Genomic DNA, 25,724 nt, shown 5'->3' with positions numbered 1-25,724 from the left:
AAAAATGAAGGCCTCCACTGGGCAATTCCAGTGGCGCTCCCTCCCCTTCAGCAAGGCGAACGGCAGCGTCTTCTGTGTGTCAGGAACTGACGTGTGCCAGCTCTCACTGCAGTGGTTATTATTGCTCGGGTTACATTAGTGTTCATGGCACATGCCTCCCACCTTATGTGGCGCTTGCTTTTTGTTTCTTTGAGTGATGTACCATTTTGCCTTTCACTTTGGCATGGGGAACCATGATTTTAGGGGATGTAAGGCAGAGAGCAGCTGGGGGAAGAATGAAGACCCAAAACCCAGTGCCAGGATTAACGTGCTGATGCAGATTCTGATGAGGGGTCTTAAAGACCTTTTTTGGTAGGTAACAAGGAAACACCAAGTGGCACTGAAGCCTCCTTCCCTGGCATGTGATGCTGGTCACAGAGGTGTCTGGCTTCCCTCTGCTGCATTTCACTCTTTGTTTGCCAGCTGCTGCAAGCCAGTTGTTTAGGCACAGCTAAAGACAAGCAAATTATCACTACATATTTTACTTTCGAAAATCTGCCAGTAATTTCTAAAGCTTAGAATGTTGGCAGTAGCAAATGGATGAAAGCTAAAGACTTAGAGATCCAAACGGAGAGGAGCTTATCCTTCCTGCTTCTGCAGAATTCTTTTTAAAAGGTTGTGCCTCTGTCTTTGGATAATTTTCAGAAGACAAGGGAAAACATTTTTCATTTTCACTCTTACAATGTGGTTAGATATAATTGAATTTTAATAAACACATCGCAAAGATCAATGGGCATACAGTATTTTAAGTTTCATGGATTTAGAATTTGCAGAAAGAAGAAGTAGCTACTGGAATGTAGATGCCGCCCCACAAGGGACCTTCCGAGTAGGAGCTTGATGTAATTCAGCCCTTCTCTTCTGCTCCCAACTTCCCCATTCCATCCTACACCTGATGTCTAGCAGTAGACAATGTTGCTCCTTTTGGTGTTCTTCTGGTTGGTTGTTATTACTGGACGACTCAACTTGAACCTGGAGGATGGTCACTGAGACAGGTGCCAGAGTGGTCGTGAGCCTTCAGCGTGCACGTGGAGGTACAGTTTGGTTCATAGGTTCCCAGGGCACCCCTCCTGAGCTGGGCCCAGGTCCTGCTGTAGATGTAGGCTCTCCTCCGTGCAGTGCTGAAGGCCTAGAGACGGATGAGAAAGGATGCCCGTAGGCCAGAGGAGCTCCTGCTGAAAGAGGACCCTCTGAAAGTCCTTGTAAGTGCTGTTCATCTTGCAGCCTGCCTTGCGGCGTATCCATGATTACTTGAATGTGAAAATATTTAATTTATCAGTTAGTCATCAAGTAAAATTGATGCTCGCGGAAGATATGGCATGTTTAAATTGGGGCTTCCTGATGTTATGTGCACCCCAGTTTGGAGAATTGTGGACTTGGTATGACCTTGGGGAAAATCCTTTTAGCTAACAGTCCTTGACCGTGAAGTCCACCTGGATGGTGCCAGGTCTTTTCAGAGCCTGTAGGGGTAGAACTTGGGTGACGAGTGGTGCACTTCAGCTGTTGCTCCTGGTGCTGTGAGAAGTGGTCTGACCGGAAGTCCAGCAGTCTGTCTCTAGGCCTGGCTCACTCGCAACTTGGGACACGGGACACATTCACGTCTCCAGGCCCATTTTGTCATCTGTAAAATGAGGGGTGAACTATCAGGGATCAAGCAGCCTTTCCAAAGTGTGTTTTGTGAATCATCACTTGCTAAAGATATTCTCAGGGTAGCTGCCCGGGGCTGGGAATTGTGGTTTAATGGCTATAGAGTTTCAGTTCTGCAAGATCAGAAGCTCTGGGGTGGGTTGCACAGTGATGTGAACGTAGTGAAGACTGCGTACTTGACCTCAATTGGAAAAGACATTCTAAGGCTTCCACCGTCACACCAACATACACTGTGTTCCTCTCCCCTCCTGCAGTCACTGCACTCAGCGCGTGGAAGCTTCAGAGACATACTGCTCTAAGGAAATCTGCTAAGCTTTCAGCCAGTATTTCTCAAATTGCCCCTCCCCCTATTGAACTAACACCTCTTAACGCCATGTTACTTACTTAGGAGGAGCGCCATTTGGGAGGTGGTGATCTGAGGACTCTTCCAGCTCAAACGTGTTGTCGTTCTTCAAAGACACTATATGTCAATGTGGGCTGTGCCAAGTAAGACCTAGATGGCCTGATGGACAAGGATGAACTTTTCCCACATCATGGCGCATGTGGAAAGTGATCATATTTGAATGGTACCTGGTAGCTCATGGCTGGGAGCTTGGTAACCCAGTTAGTGCACCTGCTGGGTAAAGCTGTGGCAGTCAGATCTGTAAAAAGTTATCAGTGAGCAAACCCCATGAAATGTCCTGTTCAGCCCGTGGAAGAAGCACGAGAGGCAGAACATGCTAAACTAGGTTCCATTTGCTTTTTCTTGGCTATAGTCTTCCACTTGAGGTAAATCGGAAACCCGCGTGGTCATCTGTCTGTGTGGCTGTGGTTATTACTGGTCTTTAGATCTAACAGAAAATCTCCCTTGGTGTGAAAGTTTTCTCACAAAACTGTATTCTTGCAGTTTACTTAAGACACGAGATTTCTCAAGTAAGAGCATACATACTAATGTCATAAGCAAAATAGTTCTCATTTAATGGGAGAAATTACTTTTCAGCCTCCCATTTCCTATAGGAACCATTATCTGGGGCGGTGATGTGGACTGCGGTGGGGGAGAAAACGCAGTCAGATCTGTGCCTTTGTACAGTACAGACCCGTCAGGCAGGCTTCACACCGTGGCCTCCGGCTGAGCTCGTCCTCAGCTCCCACCACCCCGCCCCCAGTTGGTGTCATTCGTAATATCAAGTCTTTGAGTGGCTTCCTTAAGGATTCTAGACTGAAGGAGAAAACAGTAGATTGAGTCTGTAAATGACCTAGTCACTGTCAGGTAGTGTGTCTATTCATCTCACCTAGAAATGGAGAGTAGGCATAATCCACTTAGTAATAGCTGTTCGGGTTTCAGAAATGCCAGGTCCTCTCAGGTTACCTTCTGCACTGATTGCCATTTTCCCCTTAAAACAACTCTTATTTTTGCTTTTATTCACTGTTTATGGTTTTCTCTAAGAATGCTATTGGCGAGAGTTCAAGTTGTAAAACTAAAAGTGCATCCTTGCTGAGTAGCAGGGACCCACTGAGAAACCCCACTGACAACCTCTTCTGGACTTTGAGGCGGAAGTTTAATTACCGCCTGTTCACTGAGTTTGATTTTTCGCTCCTTGGGATCTGGCAGGCAGAGCTAACTCCTTCCAGCAGAGCCTTGCCGGTGGGCAGAAGCCAGACCTGGGCTAGAGATGTTGTCACTGCACCTGGTCCCTCGTCAGGGGTGGGGGAAGGTGGTGAAGGTGTCAGATCCAGTCGGAGACCAGAGGTGCTGGGGCAGGAAGGCACAGGTTAGGCCTCTACAGAAGGGGGTGTGAGGCAAAGAAAGGGGGAGCACGGGGACTCAGAATCTCAGGCTTACAAGTCCAGGCAGCCTGTGCCGGAAGCCACCTGGAACACACGCTGAGCTGTAGTCTCTGAGGTACAGGACTGGAAAGGTGAGATGTTACGCAGGTTACTGTAACGAGACGTGGGGAGAAAACCAGGAGAAGCTCAGTAATAAAACCTGGGAGGTTCCAACAGTCTGCTGCACCATCTCCCCAGGCCTCCACACAATCTAATGCCGCGAAGCATTTTAAATGACTGAGGCAGGTCTGCATGTTCCGAAATAGAAAACGATGATATAGTAAGTGAAAATACCAACTGTAGTATATTATATAACATATTTTTTGGGGGTTGAAATGTACGATCTAAGTGGAAGGAACGAGGTACGGTACAGCTGTATTCAGGTGAATGATACAAACACCTTCGGCAGACTTTACAGGGACAGAGGAGTTGTTTGCTTTGTGTTTTCACCCATCTGTCCCTCTGGGCATGTCCACATTATGGCATAATAAATGCCTAAGCGACCTCCTGCAGCGAGGCCATACTGTGGGGGGGCAGTTGCGTGTGCTTAGGGGCACCAGCGCCAGGCCGGACACCCAGGTGTAAATCCTGCAGCTGCCACTGACTGTTGTGTGACTGAGTCACCTGACTCCTCAGTGCCTGCTTCCCCAGCTCCAGCCTGGGGACAGTAGTACTTGCTACACTGGGCAGTTAGGAGGACTGGATGAGCCAGTATTTGTAAACTACGTAGAGCTTGTGTCTGTCCCATGTGAAGGTCTATGCAAATGTTTGCTGAGCAAATAAACAAAACACACACTGGGTCAGCTTTCAGGAATCCGTCAGGAGCTAACCTCCGACTTCTTTTTCCATCTCATATAGAGTCTTTCTCTTAGGACATTACAAATTTAAAAGTATTGTTTCAAGCACTACGGAAAATTTTAGTTAAAATTCTTTTCAGCAGATCATTGGATTGGATTTTTGACTTTAACCCTTTTGAAATTAACAAAAAGAAATCACACTAGTTACTTTAAACTGGCTGCTTAATGCATTTGTACCTAACGGTGTAGTAAGTAACTAGATATTGTTGTATGGTTTCTAATAGACAGTTTGGATGGCTGGTCTTTTTCTCCTCCTGGGTGGTACTTCGACAGTGAGGGAAAGTAAGCGAAACAAATAGTATTTGAGGCTGTCCCCCGGCCCTCATCCCATGAGCTCGTCTCACAGAAGATACGGCAGTTGGCACATTGGGAATGGCCAGGCTTCATTGACACATGGAAAAGAAACGTCATCAGATACACTGGGACTCTAAATAATGAGGGGCAGTAATAGGCTTTGTTTTAATAAGGCTTTGAGATTAAACCTCTGTAATCTTTGTAATGCCGTCAGGTAAAGTTAAGGAAACCAGCAATAGATGATAAATAAATAATGGTGTTCCACCCATAACCCCCGGAAAATTTCATAGAATGATTTAAAAGTAACTGGCATTCCAGCTGAGCTATGAGATGATATCATAATTTGGGTTATTGAGTGAATTTAGTAGTTTTAAGTTAGTTCATTCTAGTTTAATACCAAGAAACTGAACATTTAAAAGTATCCCTCGGTGACGCTGGTACCCTTGGTATGCTAATATGATAAGAATAATTCTTATACCTTCCTGAGGATTTTTATAAAGAATGAAGATGAAAATAATTGCTGTAGAACATGTTGCAAATCTATTCAAGTATATTCTATTCATGAAAAATTATATTGACTAGTATCCTTTGTGTTGCTTAGGTATATAAGCACCCAGAGTTTAAAGGTTTGTAATTCATTTTGAATACATATTATATGCCGATTGAACTTATCATGGTGACAATTTCCACTTTGCTCTATGGCAGAAGTCCTACCTACAGAAATAAGGGAGTGAAGTGAGTGGAGATGGGTTGGAATGGAAGCTAATGTAGGGGCTGTTGGTTTCTTTGCTCCCAAATTAAGACATTGGACTAATGGAAGACTAAGAAGTTGAGCCTCTCCGTGCAGCCCACTGTCGTCCTCTCAGCCACTCCCTTGGACATCGGGAGCAAAGTGAGGGAAGGAAAGGTCATTACTGTGCGCCCCTCTGCTCTCCCAGGCCTGTGGGCAGGGGGAACCTCGCCAGTGTAAGAAGAGCTGGACAAAGACACACCCTCTCATCCTTGGAGTTTCCTAGAACAGTTGTTCCATAATTGCCGGGGATTCCTGTAACTAAATAATTTCTCCTCATCTCCCTTAGAAATAATGAGAGAATTTCAGAAGATCCTATTTTAAAAAGAGATTATAATACAAAGACGCAGAAAATATGATAAAACTGTGGTCAAACTGAAAGCCGACTTTTCATTTCCAGGTTATCAGTTCAGGATTTAGCTAATCCAATGTATGTGTGTGTGAATATACATATACACAAAACTCCTTAAGTGTAAGTCTTTCTTACTGGGAATTCTGAGTGGTTTATAAATATTTCCTCATTGTTTTCTATAAAATCATTAGAGAAAGTATAAAATATACATCCATACCTCGGTTTGGTTAGCACACCAGTTTATTCAAGATCCTAAAGGACTGCCCTCCAGCCAGAGAAGGTGTCACATTTAGGAATCCAGCCATCATCCTGCTGCCATCCTCCTGTAGACACTGGGTGAATGGGGATTATGAGGTCAGCCATAACAGGTTCAGATTAGACTTTTGTGGAGTTTAACTATTTAGAGTGAAGAATGTGTAGCAGCAGCAGTAATAATAATAACTTATTATTCTAGACAGCATGTAAGTTTGACTCATTTTAAGCAAATCTAAAAAAAAAAAAATGCGTGTTCTCAAACTTTTGTATTTTTGCCAGTCTAATCAGTGAAAAGGGGTTATCTCGTGTGGGTTTGAGTTCTTTTGTGAAAGAAGTACTCGTTTATTTATTAGTGAGATTAGCCCTTTGTGATATCGGTTAACAAAAGTTTATAGTTTGTAGCTTAAATCCGTCCTGTGCTAGATTTGTCATTTGTCTTAGAGTTGAAAAGGACTTTACAGTCAAATCCCTCAATTTATAGACAAGAGGAATTGGTTTAAAGACGTTAAGCTATTGGCTCCAGAGAGAGCAAATCTGACCCCTGGATCCTTTCTCGGGAGTAGTGTTCTATGTGGCCAGGATGCATTGAAGGACAGGGAGAATTCGTAGCTGCAGCTGTTTATGAAATGGTTTTATACAACCTCGACGCAGAATCCAAAGCATAGTTTATAGCTCTTTAGTGTTGAGAAAGTGCAACTTGGTATTTCAACAATTTAATGGCAGCGTAGAAAAAATAAGGATTTCAAGAACTATAATCATTGTTTTTACAACCTTAGTTTTAGGAGCATTGCCCATTAGATGTGTTAATTAATCCAGCCATTTGGTGACACAAATTAATTACACTTACTGAGTTATAATATAAGTATAGTGAATCCAAGTTAGCACATTACTTTCATTCTTTCTGATGGAGTTATGTGATTATTAGCTTATTACCATGCAGCAACTTACGTTACTTAAACAGCACTGCTTACAGCCCAGGGTGAGGCATAGAAATTCTTGCCCAGCTGGAAAAGCTGAATGTCAGCTACAAGGGAGCAGGTTAGATGCTGGGCGTCAGGGTCATTTCTGCTATTAGAAAGCTTGAGAAAGAGTGGAACAAAAGAGTCAGGGTTGGATGGATGCCTTTCTCGGTGATAAAGTTTGAATTAGCATGCAGGACATTCTAAGACAATTCTGTTCACTCTGTTAGTTAATTGGCTGGGGTGAATTCTCTTAGTGTTTCATTTGCCTTATAATTAGCTGTAGCCCAGCAATGAAGCCAGGTCACCAGCCCACTGGCACACTTCAGGGTGGTGTAATGCCTGTGAAATCAGGGGTACTGGCTTCCTAACCCGCTCTCCATCTCTGGCTTGGAAGCAGTGTTCTAGGTTCTTGAATAAATCTGTGTGTTATCCATATGCCGCTATAAACGCACTAAAACATTAAGACCATAGCAGACTTTATGATCATAGCATTTCAGACATTAAAATCCATTCAGTGTGCATGTGCTATCTTTCTAAAACGAATTCAGATACATATAAACGTGTAACTTTTCATATTTCGTTTTCCTAGAACATTTCTTTATAAAAATAGGAGAGTTTTTCTGTTGCTGTTGTTGTTGCTGCTATTACTCTGTGAACTTATCCTTAAGTAGCTCATTTTTAACTAAAATAAATTGAAATATTCTTTTTTAAAAATCCCCCAAATTCCCACTTTAGAAAATGTCTTATTCATTTAAGTAAAAAACAGCACGTATTGGTTGTTTTAAAAACTATATATATGTTTATTGATTACCAGAATAACACATGCATGTGTAAAAAATTTAAGACTACAGACAATGTAAAAAGTATAAAATGAAAGTTCCATGTAAACCCATCCTCCAGAGATGGTTTTATGGTTTTCTAGTTTTCAAGTTGATAATAGCATAATAACTCCTTTGGAAAGAATGAAAATAACATGATAATTTGGATTCACAACTTTATGGTTTCTAGTTTTATGTCATGTTTTCAAAATCGTTTCTCCCCAATTTAAAAAAAAACCCACATATGAGATCTGACAATTACATTTGTGAACTTGCCACCGTACACTTACATTGGCAGCACTGTACAAATGGCTCGGTAAGGTCTCATAACCTTGGTATATCACTGTCTCACAGCTGTGTTCGTGCCGACATGTGTTGGTGTGTTGCTGAGTGGTGTTCGTTATTGTTGTTGTGTGTTTTGTGTGCTGTTGCAAGAATGTCTGAGCTTGAATTAGAGCAATGAACAAACATTAAATTTCTTGTTAAACTTGGCAAGAGTGGAAGTGAAATCAGGGACATGTTAGTCCAAGTTTATGGGCAGAATGCCATAAAGAAAATGGCAGTGTACAAATGGATTAAACATTTTTCTGAGGGGAGAGAACGTGTCACTGATGAAGAGAGGTCGGGGTGGCAAGTAACAAGCAGAACTGATGAAAACATTGCAAAAATTCATCGAATTGTGCCTCAAAATCATCAGCTGACTATGAGAAGCGTAGCAGACCAAGTAAACATCAACAGAGAAAGAGTTAGGAAAATCTGAACTGAAAATCTTGGCATAAGAAAGGTGTGCGCACAAATGGTCCCAAAGGAGCTCTTGCATCACGACAATGCACTAGCTCACACAGCACTGTCTGTGAGGGAGTTTTTAGCCAGTAAACAAATAACTGTATTGGAACACCCTCCCTACTCACCTGACCTGGTTCCAAATTACTTCTTTCCTTCCCCTAAGATAAAGGTAATATTGAAAAGAAGATATTTGGTGACATATGACATTCCCGACATCAAGGGTAGTAGGATGACAGCTCTGATGGCCATTCCAGACAAAGAGTTCCAAAATTGCTTTGAAGGGTGGACTAGACGCTGGCGTTGGTGCATAGCTTCCCAAGGGAAGTACTTCGAAGGTGACCATAGTGATATTCAGCAATGAGGTGTGTAGCGCTGTTTCTAGGATCAGTTCGCAAACTTAACTGTCTGTCCTCGTATATTTATAAATCTATTTTGCTGAGGATCCTTGAAGATAATACCTGCAGAAATTCATCTCCTTAGAATAGATTCAGAGATGTATAGATGCACTCAGTTCATGTGCACAGACTTCTGGACTTGACAGGTACAGGGGCAAGATCTCAGCATATTTTTACAATGGCTTTAGCAAGTAAATTTGAAAATTCCAAATTTCAGGCTTTTAATTTATGTAGATAATTTCCTAGATTTAACTATTCTGGGTTTAGGTGTTCGGGGTATGCAGGTGAACGTATGACCACCGCATCTGGGCAAGGGAAGCGTACTGTGCACGCGTTCATAGAATGCATGCTTAGCTCACTGAGTTTTACATCCACTGAATGTCTGGAACTGTGTCTCATACCACAAGCCAAATCAAAGTGATAACCAGTCAAACTCAGCTCCTATGGGACGTTCAGTAACAAGGATCTAGATTTTCTTGGAGAGAAACTTCCTAAGATGACTTCCTAGGATACCTTACATTTCTTTCTTGTTTTAGCAGACCTCGCTCTAGAAGAAGAAAATAAATTATATTATTTTGTTTCAGAATAAAATAACTAATGATCATAACATGGACAATTTTAAAGGGTACCACTTCAAGTGTCAACTAAAGAGGTAATGACATGATTGGAAGAAAACTGGGTTTGTGAATGTAACGGAGAGCTCCTGTTAGGTGCCCAGCTCAGCCCTGGGCTCCCTGCTGCCTGAGAGCCATGAGGGTAGCTGGGATAATAGCATGGCAGCCCCAGTGCTTCTATTTTAAATGTTCCTCAAATTATTCAATATTTTGATGTTTTGGGTCCAGAAAATGTTTGGACATCTTTCTACAATTAGTTCGACTTTTTCAGCTTATTAAAATTTTCTTTAGACCATAATATTTTCATAGAAACTGTTTCAACTGTGGTTTGGCATGATGTATAGAAGTTTTAATCATTTTACCCATCTTCTTACTTCTTACTGCCACAGTTTTATCTAAGACATGCAGACTTATGATTTAAATGATCACTCAGTACTCTATGCTTTCAAGTAGTTTTTGTTTAGCTTGATTTGAATCTTTTAGAATTTGTGGTTTGCCAGACGGAAATGAGGAATTCAGATGTAACATTTTGAGGAATGGCAGCATCATTGGAACACTGATGTCTTCCTAACCGGAAAGGGAAGAGGCCTATGGTTATTTAAATCTGTGCTTCCCAGCTGGGGTTCATGACTTTCCTGGAGTACGTACTTAATTTTCTTCCGCCATTAGAGGAGTGTTAATAGGAAATATCAGAGAAGCACTGCTTTTATTTAATGTAGACCAGGGGACAGCAAATTTTCTGTAAAGAGCCAAATAATACATATTTTCTCTGTAGGCTGCAAAGTTTCTGGCACAACCCATATCTCTGCTGCTGTAGCATGGAAGCAGCCAGACCTCACATAAACCCACAAGCTGTGTTCAGTGACACTTCTTTCCCTAACACACATGGTGGCCTGGCTTCTGCTTGCCGGATGTAGCGTGCCAAACCCTGATTTTCCTATCCCCAAAGCAGATGGCCTGATGGATTGGTTAAAATAATCACTTACTCTGCTTATAATATTACACATCTCTAGTGACAGGATACATTTTAGCATGATTTCCAAAGTTAGGAATTGATCAACTTCACTGACCACCTTCCATCTTTCTGCTGTGTTTTTTATTTTGTTTAAAAAATTTTTTTTTATTGGGGAATATTGGGGAACTGTGTTTCTCCAGGGCCCATCAGCTCCAAGTCATTGACCTTCAATCTAGTTGTGGAGAGCACAGCTCAGCTCCAAGTCCAGTTGCCATTTTCAATCTTAATTGCATGGGGTGAGGGGGATCGAACTGGCAACCCTGTTGTTCAAAGCTCACGCCCTACCTAACCAACTGAGCCTTCCGGCCGCCCCTTTCTGCTGTTTTTTTTTTTTTTTTAAGATTTTATTGGGGAAGGGGAACAGGACTTTATTGGGGAACAGTGTGTACTTTCAGGATTTTTTCCAAGTCAAGTTGTTATCCTTTCAATCATAGTTGTGGAGGGTGCAGTTCAGCTCCAGGTTCAGTTGCCATTGTTAGTTGCAGGGGGCAGAGCCCACCATCCCTTGCAGGATTCGAGGAGTTGAACTGGCAGCCTTGTGGTTGAGAGCCCACTGGCCCATGTGGGAATCGAACCGGCAGCCTTTGGCGTTAGGAGCATGGAGCTCTAACCACCTGAGCCACTGGGCCGGCCCCGCTTTTTGCTGTTTTAAAAAGAACCATGGAAGAGTCAGAACAATCACAGGAATGAGGCAGAGCCCCATCCTTAACATTATTATATGTAAAATTATTACAATATGAAAGAATATAGGGCTATATGGTATATACTTTACATATTATACTTGTATATGATTGCATAACATTATATATTAACTTCTCTCTTACATACATGACATGAGGTGTATTCCCCTAATACTCAAGAGAGAAGAAAGTACATACATATTTGTGTCTGTTTTGTGTCTCAGCAGAGAAACTAGGCCAGGTGTGGAGACATCCTCATGGGCATGGAGGTGGCCCCATAAGGCACGCTGCTTACCGCCAGCTTCCTGACCTCGCTTCCTCCCACCTCTTCTCTACACTCAGTGATGATGATGATGATAATAATAATAATAATAATAGGAGCTCGAGAATTATTTGAAAAAAAAAAAGTATATATATACCCACAGAGGGTGCCAAAAAAATGTATACACATTTTAAGAAAGGAAAAAACTATTGAAATTGTAATAGTCAATATACACTGATAACAAAAGATGAATACAGATCACGTTTGACTTCTGCAATTACAAGAGGTGCTCAGAGTGGTTACCATCAGCGTCCAGACACTTCTGATTATGGCGAACTACTGCTTGAGCAACGTTGACCAAAGTGTCCACTTGTATACATTTTTTGGCACCTCCAGTGTAGTGAGTGTGCGTGTGTATGTGTGTATACATACATATATACACATACACACATAGAGAGAGAAAGAGAGAGAGAAAACATAGGCATCTGGTAAAAACTATCGCAGACATCCAGATACTTGACTTTGAGATTCTACATTTAGCAGCAGAAGTGATACTTTCTGCCCCAACACTGTAATAAATTATAGCTGGGCACAACATATGGAATCTGGAAATTTTGCTTGTACCTAGAAATGTGACGGAAGGAACGATACTTCCTATCTTTGGGCATTCTTCTCTTCATCTGTTTTGAGTCTGGCCTCTGTTAGTGTTCTTAAAGCTGGAGTCTGTCAGCTCCCATGTGTTAGAAAGAGGACGAAGGCAGCAGGGGAGGGGATGGGTGGGACTGAGCAGAGAGAGGACGCAAGGAGACCGGTTAGAGGGGATGGTAATCTAGAGAAGAGAAAGGCGGATGGGACCATGGGAGCAGACGTAAAGGAACGGCCCGACTGGAGCCTGGATGAGAGCTGCTGTCGGGTCCACTTGGCAGAAGGTGCCCTCAGAACAGTGGTGGAGAACTCAGGCTTCAGAACCCGTGTGCGTGAAGTTATATCTTGTGCCTGTCAAGTTTTGATGCCATTGAGAATTTTCAGCTATTTAAAAAATGTGACTATGAAAGTTTCTAATAATTTTCTGGAGCCAAGGCATACTCTCTTGTTTTTAAATTTGATGGGAATAAAGATAAATTTTATGTTTTCACTTTGATCAAAAGTATTAGCAGCAAATGAATTTCAGGTTGTCGTGTTGTTTCCTGGCTGTAGAGCATAAGTACCTGTTCGGTGTAGTTGGGCTGTGATCATCTTTGCAGTGTTGGTATCAGCCAGCCTACTATTTCCTAAGGAAGTCACTGAGAATAAGAGAGAAGGGCACAGCAATTCTGTACAAGGAAAAGAAGGGAAAGGGAAACACTGAAAGGAAACAAATAGGAGCACATCAAGTCACTGTGACACTGTGACAGAAGGAGCTTCAGTTTCATACAAAATGGAGGGAGACAGTTTAGTGTTTTAGCCCCAGTACTCTACAGGCGGGATTTTTTTCCCCCCTCAGTATTTCCTGTCAGCAGCTAGGTTTCTTCCCTGCCTGTTTTGAGAAATTGTTTGATTTTTCTCTGCAGCTGTTGATTTGTCTGTTATATGCCCATCATTTCTAAATCTGGTTTTGTCTGTGATGAAGCCTGTGAAATAGCTCATTTTAATGGTTTTTATGTTTTGTGGCTGTTTGTTTTTCATTCGTCAGAAGTCACTTACATCAACAGTCCTGCCTTCTCATGGAATCCCCTGCCTTCATGCATATTCTCCCATGTTAGTAAACAGTATTTGCGGGGTGTGTGTGTGTGTGTGTGTACGCGTGCGCGCCTACTCTAGCTGTTTGCTGTGCCCTTGCCTCCAGCACTGGAAAAGCTCAGTGCGGTCAGTGGAGTGGTTTCTTTTTTGTGGTGTTTCTCCACGAGTCACCAAATGCTCCTGGAGTATCCCTTCCACTTTCTGGATTAGAGACAACTAGAAGATAGAAAGGAACATTCCAGTATTTTACTTTCTAGTAAATTGTATTTAGTGTTTTTTGCCCCCAGTAATGTTTTCCTCCCAAGCCTTCATTTTTTAAAATAAATATTCTGTCAAAATTCTGGAAATAAAATAAAACTCATAAACAGAATTAAAAGACAATGTAGGGAAAATTGCATCAACTATGACAGATAAAATGTTAACATACTTATTAAAGAAAGAGCTTTTGTAAATCTATGACCTTCCAATAGAAAAATGAGAAAACAACATGAATCGATAGTTCCCAAAAGAATAAAAACTAAAGATAATAAATATGAACAAATTTTAGCTTAGCCAGTAATCAAAGAAATGACTCCCTTCCTCCCTCCCTCCCCCTGACCCTCAGCTCAGGAGGAAGCCATTGCTGGGTCTGGCTGCCCAGACAGGCTGTGGTTTGGGGCAGCCCCTTACTCTCGGGCCCAGCCAGGGGGCCTGGCTCTGAGCAAGCACCAGATGGCCATTTCAGAAGAGGAGCGAACATTGGAAGCCTCCAACAGCTCACCTGAAACTTGGGTGTTTCTCTGTTTTGTCTCCCCAAATGTAGTATCAATTGCCCCAAAGAAAGGTGTGTCCCAGGGGGAAAGGACATGGGCTTTGGGTCAGGCAGCACTGTGTTCGGTCTGTGTTCAGCCCTGAATAGCTGCGTGCCCTTAGGTTTGTCGTTTAACCTTACAGCCTCAGTTTCCTCCTCCTAAATTGGGGCTAGGAACACTCACTTTGTGGGGTTGTGACGGGAAGCAAGTGATTGAAAGTGTGTGTTAAACACCTAAAACAGTGCCTGACACATTAGAGTCTCTGTAGAGGGTCAGTAAATACCAGTCAGACTTCCCGGTGTATATTTGTTGAACTGAAAAAAGTATTGAAAGTATGGCCTGATACAAAGTTTTTTTGGTCTCCATTAACAATACTGGTAATTTTGCAGGATTGATTTGAATTGTATTAAAGGTGGCATTTTTGCAAATCACTTACTGTACTTGCTTACTGAGTAATCATGTTAAATATATCTTTGTGCTTTAATCTCTACATCTTTCAGTTTGCATGATTTTATCTCAGCAATTATTCCTACAAGAAATGAACTTGTGGGTTATCGTTAGCAGTGCTGTGTGTGCTGGCTTCTTTTTCTTGTTCTTTTGGCGGTGATGGGAAGGGGGGCTGATTTAATATTTTCTTTTTCTGTATTTTTTAGAATGTTTTGGAAAAACAACCTTGAAAATGAATCCACTTTTTTCTCTTAAAGCAGGGTTGTCTTCATGGGAAAGTGATGGTGGCCCTCCCAGTGGTAATGCCCATTTGTATCTAATACAGCTGGTAAGAGGTGTCTTCTGAGTTTGTGGCACAGGATTTCTTGGTATGAGGTTCACTGACTCATTCAGTCCCAGGACTGTGGCCTCCGTAGCCTCAAGTTTAAACCAACTACCTGTCCACCTGGAGGTAAACTGTCCGGGTTCTAAGCCTCTGCCATTGCAGTGGGCAGTTGCTAAGGTGTGACAGTGTCTGAAAACTGAGACAGAATACATTTGAAAGGGAGAAAAAGGCCATCCACGGGAACTGGGGCGTTTCTATTAGGGACAGCATCAGGCATCTGGAATTTAGATTCATCTTTTAATAGATTAAAAAAAGAAAAAAAAAAGGGGGCCGGCTCGGTGGCTCAGGTAGTTGGAGCTCCGTGCTCCTAACTCCGAAGGCTGCCGGTTCAATTCCCACATGGGCCAGTGGGCTCTCAACCACAAGGTTGCCAGTTCAATTCCTCGAGTCCCGCAAGGGATGGTGGGCTCTGCCCCCTGCAACTAAGATTGAGCACAGCACCTTGAGCTGAGCTGCCACTGAGCTCCCGGATGGCTCAGTTGGTTGGAATGTGTCCTCTCAACCACCAAAAAAAAAACACAAACAAAAAAAAACCTGGCTTACCTATATTTGAAAATACCAGAACTCCAGTCCCCTTGACTGTCACCTGCAGACGTCACTTTGATTTACCACTTGCTATTCGCTGCCAACCCTACACTGGGGAGGTAATTTTAGGTGCCCTGTGGAATAGTCATCTGACGCGAAGCCAAATGTAGTTACTGGAACTGAACATAATGAAGCCCACGGCTTATTTTGGACAAGCGGGCAGTTGGAGCAGCTGACTACTAAAACATGGGCCTGTCTGGTGTTTCTCTGTGGCTTCTTATCTCTGTGCACTGTGTACCCTCCCCCAGAGAGAAACGGTCTAAACACGGTTTCCAGCAGACTTTCTGTTGTGGGCTGGCTTTTCACTCAAAAGAGAAGGAAGTTAGTCATTGAGCTTTTTTTTTCTTTTTCCTTTTTATTAAATTTATGGGGGTGACACTGGTTAGTACAATTACATAAGTTTCGAGTGTACATTTCTATGTTACATCACCTGTATATTGCATTGTGTGCTCACCACCTAGAGGCAGCTTTTGGAGAATGTAATGAAAAGAAACAGCTAACTTAAAATCCAGTCAGAACCCATGACTCTAGTTGCTTCTCTGGCCCAAACTGTTATCTACTTTGAGGGAAACTCTTCAACTGTAAGATAGCAGCGGGTTTCAAAACAGAGCAAATCAATTAATAGAAAGTGCAAAAATCAGAATGCATAGAGTAGAAAATAGATTTATTTTTTTGTTTTGTCATTCGATCCCACTGATAAAACAGGAATAAACAGGTTAAAATCCATCAGTTAAAGTGCTTCATTCCACCTTGATCATTCTTTAAATCACATCTAAAAAGAATCCCAGAGAAAGGAGACAGATTTCCAGTGTTAACCAATTGCCTTTAAAAGTTTGGTATGAGAACGAACCAGTGTTGGGTCCTTAGGAGGGCTGATCGTGTTGCAGTGGAATAAAGCTTTGAGTTATACTCTTAATTCACTTACTCATACAGTGCTATCTATGCTTTCTTTTAACTTACGTCACACTTCATGATAAACCCTTTTCTTTCCTGCTGGACTGCCTGCAGAAGGAGCCTGTGCTTTCTGCCACCATTTCCTTACCACTCACTTTCCACCTTTAATCACTTGTGTTTTAACTTTGGCCCCACTTCAGCAGCATTCTCCAGACTCTCCTCTGTGATGTCCCCTTGTTAAGACCACATCCTGTTGAACTTACCCCTGCAACACCTGATCTGCCCAGTGTCCCACCCTAGTGGTGTGACAGGAGCTCCCCTCTGCAGTAACTTCCAAAGCTGCACGTTTTACAAACCACCTCATTAGTCCTGGGCACGGCTGCCTCACGCACCTCTCTGTTCATGAATGGTGAGTATCTCTCACTGTCTGCCAAGCCAAGTCTGGTTTTCATGCCCTGGCATTTGAGCCAGCGTTCTCTCCCACTGTTTCTTCTCATCCGCCCTGTACTCCAACCCAGTTTCTGCGTGTGTGTCGTAACATCCATCTGGAGTCCATGCGCTCTCTTTTCGCTTCTCCAATCTCATGTTCGTAGCTTATCCTTTCAGATCCTAGAAGGAAGGACATCTCGTTCAGTGGGCTCCTCTGAGCCTTCTAACTGGAAGTCATCTTCTTCCTCTAGATTTTATCTACACATCTCTTCTGATATGTTTCATATTCTGTCCTGTGTTATTTGTGTGGGAATCTTATTTTCCCCTCTCAAGGGGAGGGTGAATCTCATTATCATTGTCTTTTTCACCTCCAGGGTCTAGTTGAGTCTTACACTTTTTATAAGCTAAGTACACTTGGATGAATGAATGAATAGCTGATAAATTTAGAGCATTTACTGAAAAATGTTTTAGAATATGGCTGGTTATTCCATTACTCTTGTTACTGTTCTTCTTACCTTTCTTAGTTATTTCCGTGCGTTTTAGATTTAACAATTACCTGTTCACATAGCTGCTTGCCGTGAGTATTTTGAATGCTGTTACGAATAACCCTGCTATCTCTATTCTGGCCTGTTAGGTAATGTATTGCTAAACTCAGCTCTGCAAACGTTCTGGGGCTTCTGTATTTTTGTTTTTTAAATAACTTCCAGTAAAGGAGGTGTAGATGGGAAGTTGGAGACCAAATTCTGCTCAAGGTGATGGAAGAGTCCCAGCACACTTTGCGTGGAGATGCTGTGAGGAGCTTGTTAGAGCACTCCAGTGTGAACACAGAACCACTGAGAGTCTTTCCAACACTGACGCTGCCATCCTACAGAAATGTGGGTTTCAGCTCACTACAGTGCTACTGCACCTTTCTAGAACTCAGCAGTCCAGTCATTTCAGCTCCCCAAACCACGCGCTCTAAGAACAAAAGGCCAGGGCACGTAGCACCCAGGTGGGCCTCAGACAGCGCTGAGCGGGAGCTCACAGGGCTTGCCACAGTCAGACCGCCCACCCGAGGGGCTCGCTCAGCAGCTTCTCCAGGTGCTAACACTACTTGGTGCACATTCTGCCCCCAGCCCAGCCCTGGCTCAGGAGTACAAATTCTGTGTTTTCAGAGCAACATTCGTGATTAGAACTGCCTGTTAATTTGCTTCCATGTTCTCCCTCTTCCGAAAACCCAGAGCTCCTTCAGGACAAGAACTATGTATGGATCATGTATATTTATATCCCCAGCATTTTACACAGTGCCCGGCATACATTACACATAAATGTTAATTGAATGACCAAAGTTGGAATAGATTTGAAGTAGCAATAGATTTTTAAGTAGATATTTAGAAGAAGGAGAGAGCGCAGTTTGAAGCAGGCACACAGTAAAAACAAATGATTAATATCTAAGAACATGGCAGGGGACAAAACAGTATGTGAAAGACAAAAAACACATTATTCTGGGATCACTTCATTTTGGAGGGAAAAGCACAGAGGCCTTGAACAGTTTCTGAAAACATTGCTGCATGTTAACACAGTACGATAGTTTATGTTCATTTTGATGACTTAGAGCCATCAATTAAAGATTGAAAAATTTTCAGGATGTTCTGTTTAAAGGTGCAGGCAAGTATGGAATGTGTTTTGGAAAATTTCCTTGTAAAATTGCCTTAAAAAGAAAAGCATTTTTAGTGTATAATAGAATAAGTCTTAACTATCCCTAAAGATTGATCTGTGAGGATTCCATTGAGAAGGTCTTGCTGTGTGAGATTAATATAAATATGTCTGGGACCTTCTGGATTTATCAGCGAGCAGTGGTCATTCAGTCTCCCTAATAAGGATCTCACTGTACAGGTAGTCTGCAGATAGAAACAATCTCTCTCTCTCTCTCTCTCTCTCTCTCACACACACACACACACACACACACACACACCAAGATCCCAGCTTTCAGTGTTGCCATATATAGGAAGTTTTTGAGTTTTTCTTTAATCAGAAGTCCTGGGGTCTGGTTGTCACAACTTGATCACCTAGCACCCTGGCCCTCCAGGCACTCGGCATCCAGCAGACGGTGAGGACCTGTGTGGACTGAGCTGTGCTGGGTGCTGGAGGACTGCGGCACAGTGAGTGCTTGTCAGCTCAGGTGCCCAGAGCCGGGAGGACCGTGCCTCCACGAAGTTACTGTCTCTTTGCAGCGTAAATATGGGGAAGGTCTTCTCTGTAGTTACTCGTATCTTTTTTTGGGGTTTTCAGAAGAGGGAGAACATGGACGCAAATTAACAGGCAGTTCTAATCATGAGTGTTGCTCTGATTAGACAGACATATCTTTTTTTTCTTCCTAATGGTAAACAGTTTATAAGAAACAGAAATATTCATAAAATGGTCTTCAACCCTAAATCAAACATATTTTAAATCACTAAGAATACAGGAAGACGTATATAAGCCTTTCTCCTGTTCTTGACCAGGGTATAATTCCTCATTGTCTGCCTACTTGTACATAAAGGGGACAGATAGTCTGAGATCTTGTTTCCCTTGTCTTTGAGGATTGTCACCATTTGCAGGTAACCAGGTTTCGGACAGTCCTTCATGCTGGACAGATGGCCTCCCTCCAGTAAGGGATAGGGAGCTGTGGGGGCAGAGCCCCAGAAAGCAGTTTCCAGGCTCTCGGCCTCACATCGACAGGTGCTGGCTCAGGTAGTAAATGGCCATCAACTGTGATTGGGTGGCCATCAGCTGTGGTTAGTTGGCCGTCAGCTGTAACCAGTGAGCCATTGGCCACTAATATAACTGCTGTGGCTACGCTAGCAGAGAGGAGAGTGGAGGAGAGTGAAAGAGAGTCGTCGGTGGGTTGCAGACAAAACGGACAGCAGGTCGCACGTCCAGTGAATCCAGCCTCCTTTGAGAGTATAGTGCCGCCAGCGAGACTATAGTGGTATGACTCCCCTACCTATGGCTCCGTGGGTGTTCCTTTTTGGCCTCACCATATCCTGCGTTCTTGTATGGGGAGCGGGAGCAGAGACCCCGCAGGCCTCCCTGCATGACAGGAGCCATGAAGCCTGACTGCTGCTTCAGCGTTGTTCCTCAGATCACGGCCAAGAAAAGAGAGTGTCCAGCTCCTCTCCTCAGCAGAGCCAGATGTCTGGGACGCAGAAACAGTCTGCCTGTAAAGTTGCCAAGGCAACATCAAGGGCAGGGGAAGAGGGGACAGAATGATTTATGAGGGCTTCTTGTCATAGTCATGGGTCTAAAAATACACTTCTGTGTCTTTTTCCTCACAAGGATAAATGCCACAGGATTTATCAAGGGAATTGTGGTGCATGAGAGCTTGGGACCTTCTGCAAGCCCAAGGGAACCAGGGTGAAGGTCAGGGAGAGGGGAAGCAGCGGCACCAAATTAGAAAAGGCGCTCACAGGTGTTTGAATCTTCTATTGAACTGATGCTGTGCCCAGGTGTAAAACTGACCTTTTTTTTGAAACATGCAAATGTTATATTTTTAAAATGTGCCTATTTTCATATTTAAAAAAAATGTTTTCTCTCAGCTTCTACTTTAATATTAATGGGTTTGCAAAGATAGTTGCAGATCAGCATGTGGAATAAAGTGTCACGGCAGCAGTTTGCCGGTGCATTTTATTTATGGATAGTTGAGAAAGAAGCTCTTGGCGCAGATAGAGCTGGCATGTCTTAATACCCTTTCTGGGCATCCTGCAGCTAGCCAGAGTTGTCAGCTGTCCACACTGATTTTCACTTTCATGAGTTACACGATTGGATCAGTTTTTTATTGCTGCATAAGAAATGACCGCAGATGTAGCAGCTTGAAACAACCCACATTTATTATCTCACAGTTTCTGTGGGTCAGGGATACAGGCACAGGATACCGGGGTCTTTTGCCCTGGGTCTCACCAGGTTGTAATGAAGGTGTCGATCAGGCTGTGATGTTATCTACACGTTCAACTGCAGGAGACTGTACCTCCAAGCTCACAGGCCGTTGGCAGAAATCACTGCTTCACTGCTGTAGAACTGAAGGCTTCCGTTTCATATTGGCTGCTGGTTGGTAGCCCATTGCCACGTGGGCTTCTCAACATGGCCACTTACGTCACTGAACTAACAAGGGGAACTTGTGCATATCTGCTACCAAGTCAGTGACTTGCATGTCTTTGTTAGAAGCGACTTACGTGTCCCTCTTGCATTCGAGGGGAGGGAGTTACATAAAGATATGAATACTTGGAGGCCATTGGGGGTTACTTTAGGGTTTGTCCATCGCAATGTTGTTCTGAGGAAAAGGGCAAGTTCTTTCATTTTAAAAACTGTGCAATATGGAATCTATTCAAAATTAACATGTGTGTAAACTAAGCTATTACAGCTTCTATTTTCACTCTTTTACCTTTGGCAAATGAGGATGGGCAGAAGGGAAGTTGCAACCTTAATGGAAGGAAGCTGACAGGTAGGAAGAGAGGTTTAGTAGGGTTGAAAGAACAATAAAATGAAAGAAAAGAATATTCCGTATTCTCACAGGGAACAATGCAAATGATGGATTAAACTATTTCATATGAGCTGTCTAACTCACTTTGGAGGTCTGAGAAAACAATTTGATGGAAATGTCCTGCTAGCATAACATGTGCCTTAATGCACTGTCTAGAGATGTGGATGCTATGGCTACGTTCTGTAACTAAATCAGAAATGTTGCTTTGCATGAAATGGAAAATTTCCTAGTCCGCCTTGTCCCTAACTCAGGGCCTGGAAGGTAATGTGGCCTTTTTATTCTTCCCTTGTAATTAAAGCCTGTGCAATCTGGCATGCTTGGCATATGGTGTAGGCTTTAATATGGCTTACACCTTCAGCCACAAGGGGACTGGAAGACGCTAAGGAACAGGATTGCAGGTGGTTCCTCTGTGGCTGAATTGATTGTTTGCATAGATCTAGTGAGGCAGACATCAGAGATTTAGGATTATATGATTGACTTTGGGGATTCAATAATTTCTTGCCTTCTAAAATGGCTGCCTCCAGACTCACAGTCAAGTTGACTACCATCTCAAGCACCTAGAATCCAGGTAAAAGGACCCTTTATTAACTGACTTGTCATTTGTTTTGTAGGGCCTCCATGTTTAGCATAAGGACCAATCACAGTGCAAGTGATGTGCTCCTTGGGCTGTGTGTCGTCTGTACCACAGCACTTGACACATAGTAGGAGGTGCTCTGTAAATGCTAGTGTGACTATTATTATTGTTAGTAGTAGTACATTCAGCTCACTCTCCTCTGCTTCCTACAACTATAGTAATATGAAATGCCAAGTCAAGAAAGGAAGAGTAACGTAAACATAAATAACAGTAGTACATGTTATTTCGTGAGGTCTGCTGTGTTAGGCACTTTATCTGCGTTCTTAGATTTAGTCCTCACAACAACCCTGCAAGATACATGTTACATATATTCTTGTTTTGTAGACAACACAGCAACCTCAAAGGTACAGATTTTCATCTGTGTTGGGAGAAATGTTATATATGTTTACTAAGAAAAGTAAGTAAACCAAAGTCCCCTGTTCCTTCATTATTCTTCTGGTTAGGATGCTCATTGCATACAATTGTCAGAGAGAAGTTCTCCATAAATAATTTTGGAGATGACCAAACGGCAGTGAACACCTTTCGTTTTCAGAAATGTGGTTTTGGCCCATTCTGATTTGTCTCATCTGAGCACAGCCATTGGCTCCCAGCCAATCAGCACTTGGGGGGGGGGGTGTGTGTGTGTGTGTGTGTGTGTGTGTGTGTGTGTAGCAGGCATTTGAGGAAGTCATTTCACGCATCTAAGGGTAACTCCCCAGCAGCGCCTCAGCTTACACGGAGACTCCGTGGCAGCAGCACGGACCCCTGGGCCGCAGTGTTCTGTGTGGAGTGCCCAGAGTCCCACCTCTCTCTGTCCTGTCATGCCTACAGCCATAGGTGACTTCACGTGGATAACCCCCGATTCATCATTCTGCAAGTCTCAGACGCAGGTCCTTTTCTGGGCAGAAATTTTTCTTGCTCTCCTAATTGGGTGCTCTGTGTCCTCATAACTTCCTAACTTGTCCTCTTTGGTATTTACTTATTGGTTTACTTGCTGTCTCACCATTAGATTGTGAGTCCCTTGGGGGCAGGGGCAGTGCTCTGTTTGCTGCTGTGTTCCCAGCATCTGGCCCAGGTAGGCACTGAGCTACTACGCAGTGAAGTTACTATGAGGGAGAGCAGCTCTGGGAAGGTGTGGGACTCTCCGGGGCCGCCCTCCCTCACACAGGTGGTTCACGCTTAGAGACTGTCTGCTAGTACTGGTCTTTCCCAGGTGAAATGTTTTGACAGAAGATCTCTTTAATTTGTTTTTCCATCCAGCCTAAATAAGCTTAGTTTTGTTAACCTTTCTTTCTAGGGACTTTCCTCCCTAACTTTTTAAATGATCACTGGTTATTATTTTGTAACTTTGTCGTTTTTCTATTTCACATGCGATAGAAGGAACACAGGACAAAGCAGAGCCATCCCTGGGGTTTTGTAGACGAAATGCTGCTGCTTACTCAGTACTGTCTGGTCAGGCCCTTCATGTCCTTCGTGCTGCCTGAGCCCTTTCATTGCAGGGCTTCTCCGTGTCAGGTGGACCATGTCTAAGGAGACAGAGGCACAGGGTTAGTGTTCACCGGTTTACCGAAGGCCTTTCCCAGGAGTGTGATGTGGGGACTGCTTGTGCTCTGAAGAATATGGAGGAAGGCTCTTGTTGTCACAAGGGCCAGACATGTGGCTGGCTCGTCCCAGGCCTCACAGGGGCAGTGCGTGGGATTCCTGAGTAAGCCGTCTGGTGCTGGCGCTCCCAGCTCACAGGAGTGATTCTTTACTTCTTACAGTTGATCTCTTGCATTATCTTCGTATCTCCTCTCCTCTATGATCTGTAGAGATCACTTAATTTTCAATCCTCCTACCTAGTATCCTTTTAGGGCCATACTCAGTTCCTTTCCATTTACTGGTTAATTAAGTGAGAAGACTGTCAAGTTCAAGTTCAGCGTCTTCAGACCGCTCCATGGAGCTGTCTCAGACGCTGCCCTAGAATAAGTGACGCAGTGTTCTTTGAGCAGTGACCTGCTGGGAGTGCTCAGCTGGATCAAATCAAAACCCTTCTGATTTATTAATTTTGGTCTCTGGGTTGAAATAAGGCCTTAGGGAGATGCTGTGAATGTATTCTTCACAAAGCTGGATTAGTCTCTTCCTGTTTGTTCTTGAGCTTGTTTTGGCCCAGCAGGTCACATTGACATGCCTGTAGATTTCAGGAAAATCCAGTTTATATTTCAAAGCACATGCCCCGATTTTCAGGTGCTGGTCCAATTTTTAGGTACCTTATCAGGCCTCATATGTTTTCAAAAATGATTGCTAGTAACCCTGATGAAACGAGGCAAGCTTTTCCTTGGTGTAAGGCAGCCTGGCTTGTAGTGTACAGCCCCAAGGTAACAGGGAAACAAACCTTCAGCCAGATTCTCCCTCTGTCAGGGCAGCTTCCTGCTGGCCCACCCTGGGGAGCACACACCAGTGACAAGAACACAGCGGAATTATTTTTAAAGGTCAGAGGTAAAAATAAGTACATATTATAAACATCAACCATTTCGTATCATTTATTTATAGCTTCCTCTTTTTTGTCTAATGAAAGGCTGCTATTTTCCTTTTGCTGTTTTGTTCCTTAATATTTCCATCCACTCCCCATGCGTGCCCTGTGGAGCATGGGCCTGAGCTTTGGGGCGGGACTACGGGTGTTCAGTTTGCCCAGCCTTCAGCTGTGGCATAAGATGGGTAATCATATTGACCTCATGAAGCTGAAGTGAGAATTAAATTCTCTAGTATGTTAAGGTGCTTTTGTCACAATCTTGAAACACATAGGTAAGTAGACAGATTGAAGTGGCGAGTACTAAGCATTGATATTTATGCCCTAAATTGCCAATGCCGTGTCTGAATGATTTTAGCCCGGATATTCAGTAAGGCTATAAGATTAATAGGTTATTAAATGAGCACCTTCCACTCTCTCAATGTTTCTATTTCTGCTTTTCTTTGTCTACTTTGTGCCTCTGTTTCCTTTAATGCACAGCGTTATCTCTCCCAACTCTAGTCAGCTTTCTGTAACTGGATATGATAGAGAAGTATGTTCTAATTTTTAATTACTATTATATATATATATATAATCTTCATTAAATAAAACCAAACGAGTGGAATGTTTATTTTTATCTCTTTAGAAAACTCAAATAATTTTTTTTCCCACTTATCAATTGACTCTTGATAATTCCTGGATCAGTGATTTTTTTTTAGTAGAAAACCTTTCCCCTCCGTTGCTTTATGCTTTGTTGCTGTGGAGTCAACAGCAGGGCTCCTAATGTACTTCTAATTCAGGCAAATCTTTTTCTGTTAGAAATGTGGATTTCATTGAATTCTATGCTCAGTTTGTCCCTAGAAACTTACTGAAAGGAGTGTTCATAACTGCAAAATAACGCATGAATACTCTGTTTTGGTGACTGTTTTTTAATAATGGGAAATGTGAGATCATTCATAGTGGGAGAGGGGGAATTTTGAGTTTTTGGGCACCTCAGAATCAGACTATGAGCTCTAGGTTTGAGTTTTTTTGTGTTTTTTTTTTTTAATCTTCCTCCTTTCACTGACTTTTGCTTCGGAAATGACAAAATACTATGTTTTTGTTTTTTTAATGGCCAAGCCAAGCCACTTCAGCTGTACCTCCTCTTGTCACAGTTTTGGGCTGATCTCTCCTTCCATGACTTTCTCTGCCTCCCAGAAAGAGTCCAATTCATCAAGTCATGACTACTGACTGAGCACTCTGTTAGTCCAGACTCTTGGGATTACAAATGACAGAGCACAAGTCAATTTCATTTTACAAGTGGGCA

The 25,724-nt window shown here is 42.9% G+C and overlaps 1 protein-coding gene across 9 annotated transcripts in view; it reads left to right on the top strand.

Annotated features, from left to right (window-relative positions):
- Positions 1-25,724, top strand: part of ST7 (suppression of tumorigenicity 7) — a 257,050-nt gene that overhangs the window by 112,173 nt on the left and 119,153 nt on the right. Inside the window, exon 1 of one of the 9 annotated variants that reach the window (XM_074315685.1) lies at positions 22,681-22,820. The exons of 7 other annotated variants lie outside the window; for them this stretch is intronic. Coding sequence is in view for 1 of the 2 variants with exons in the window: in XM_074315684.1 (XP_074171785.1) it covers positions 23,453-23,477 (25 nt within the window). In the remaining variant the exon portion in view is untranslated. Of the gene's footprint in view, positions 1-22,680; positions 22,821-23,328; positions 23,478-25,724 lie in introns of those variants that run through there. One more of the 9 variants, XM_074315684.1, reaches the window with a different exon arrangement.

The sequence above is a fragment of the Rhinolophus sinicus genome, linkage group LG11, assembly GCF_036562045.2.
Source record: "Rhinolophus sinicus isolate RSC01 linkage group LG11, ASM3656204v1, whole genome shotgun sequence".
NCBI lineage: Eukaryota > Metazoa > Chordata > Mammalia > Chiroptera > Rhinolophidae > Rhinolophus > Rhinolophus sinicus.
This window is presented reverse-complemented; position numbering and strand designations above follow the sequence as displayed.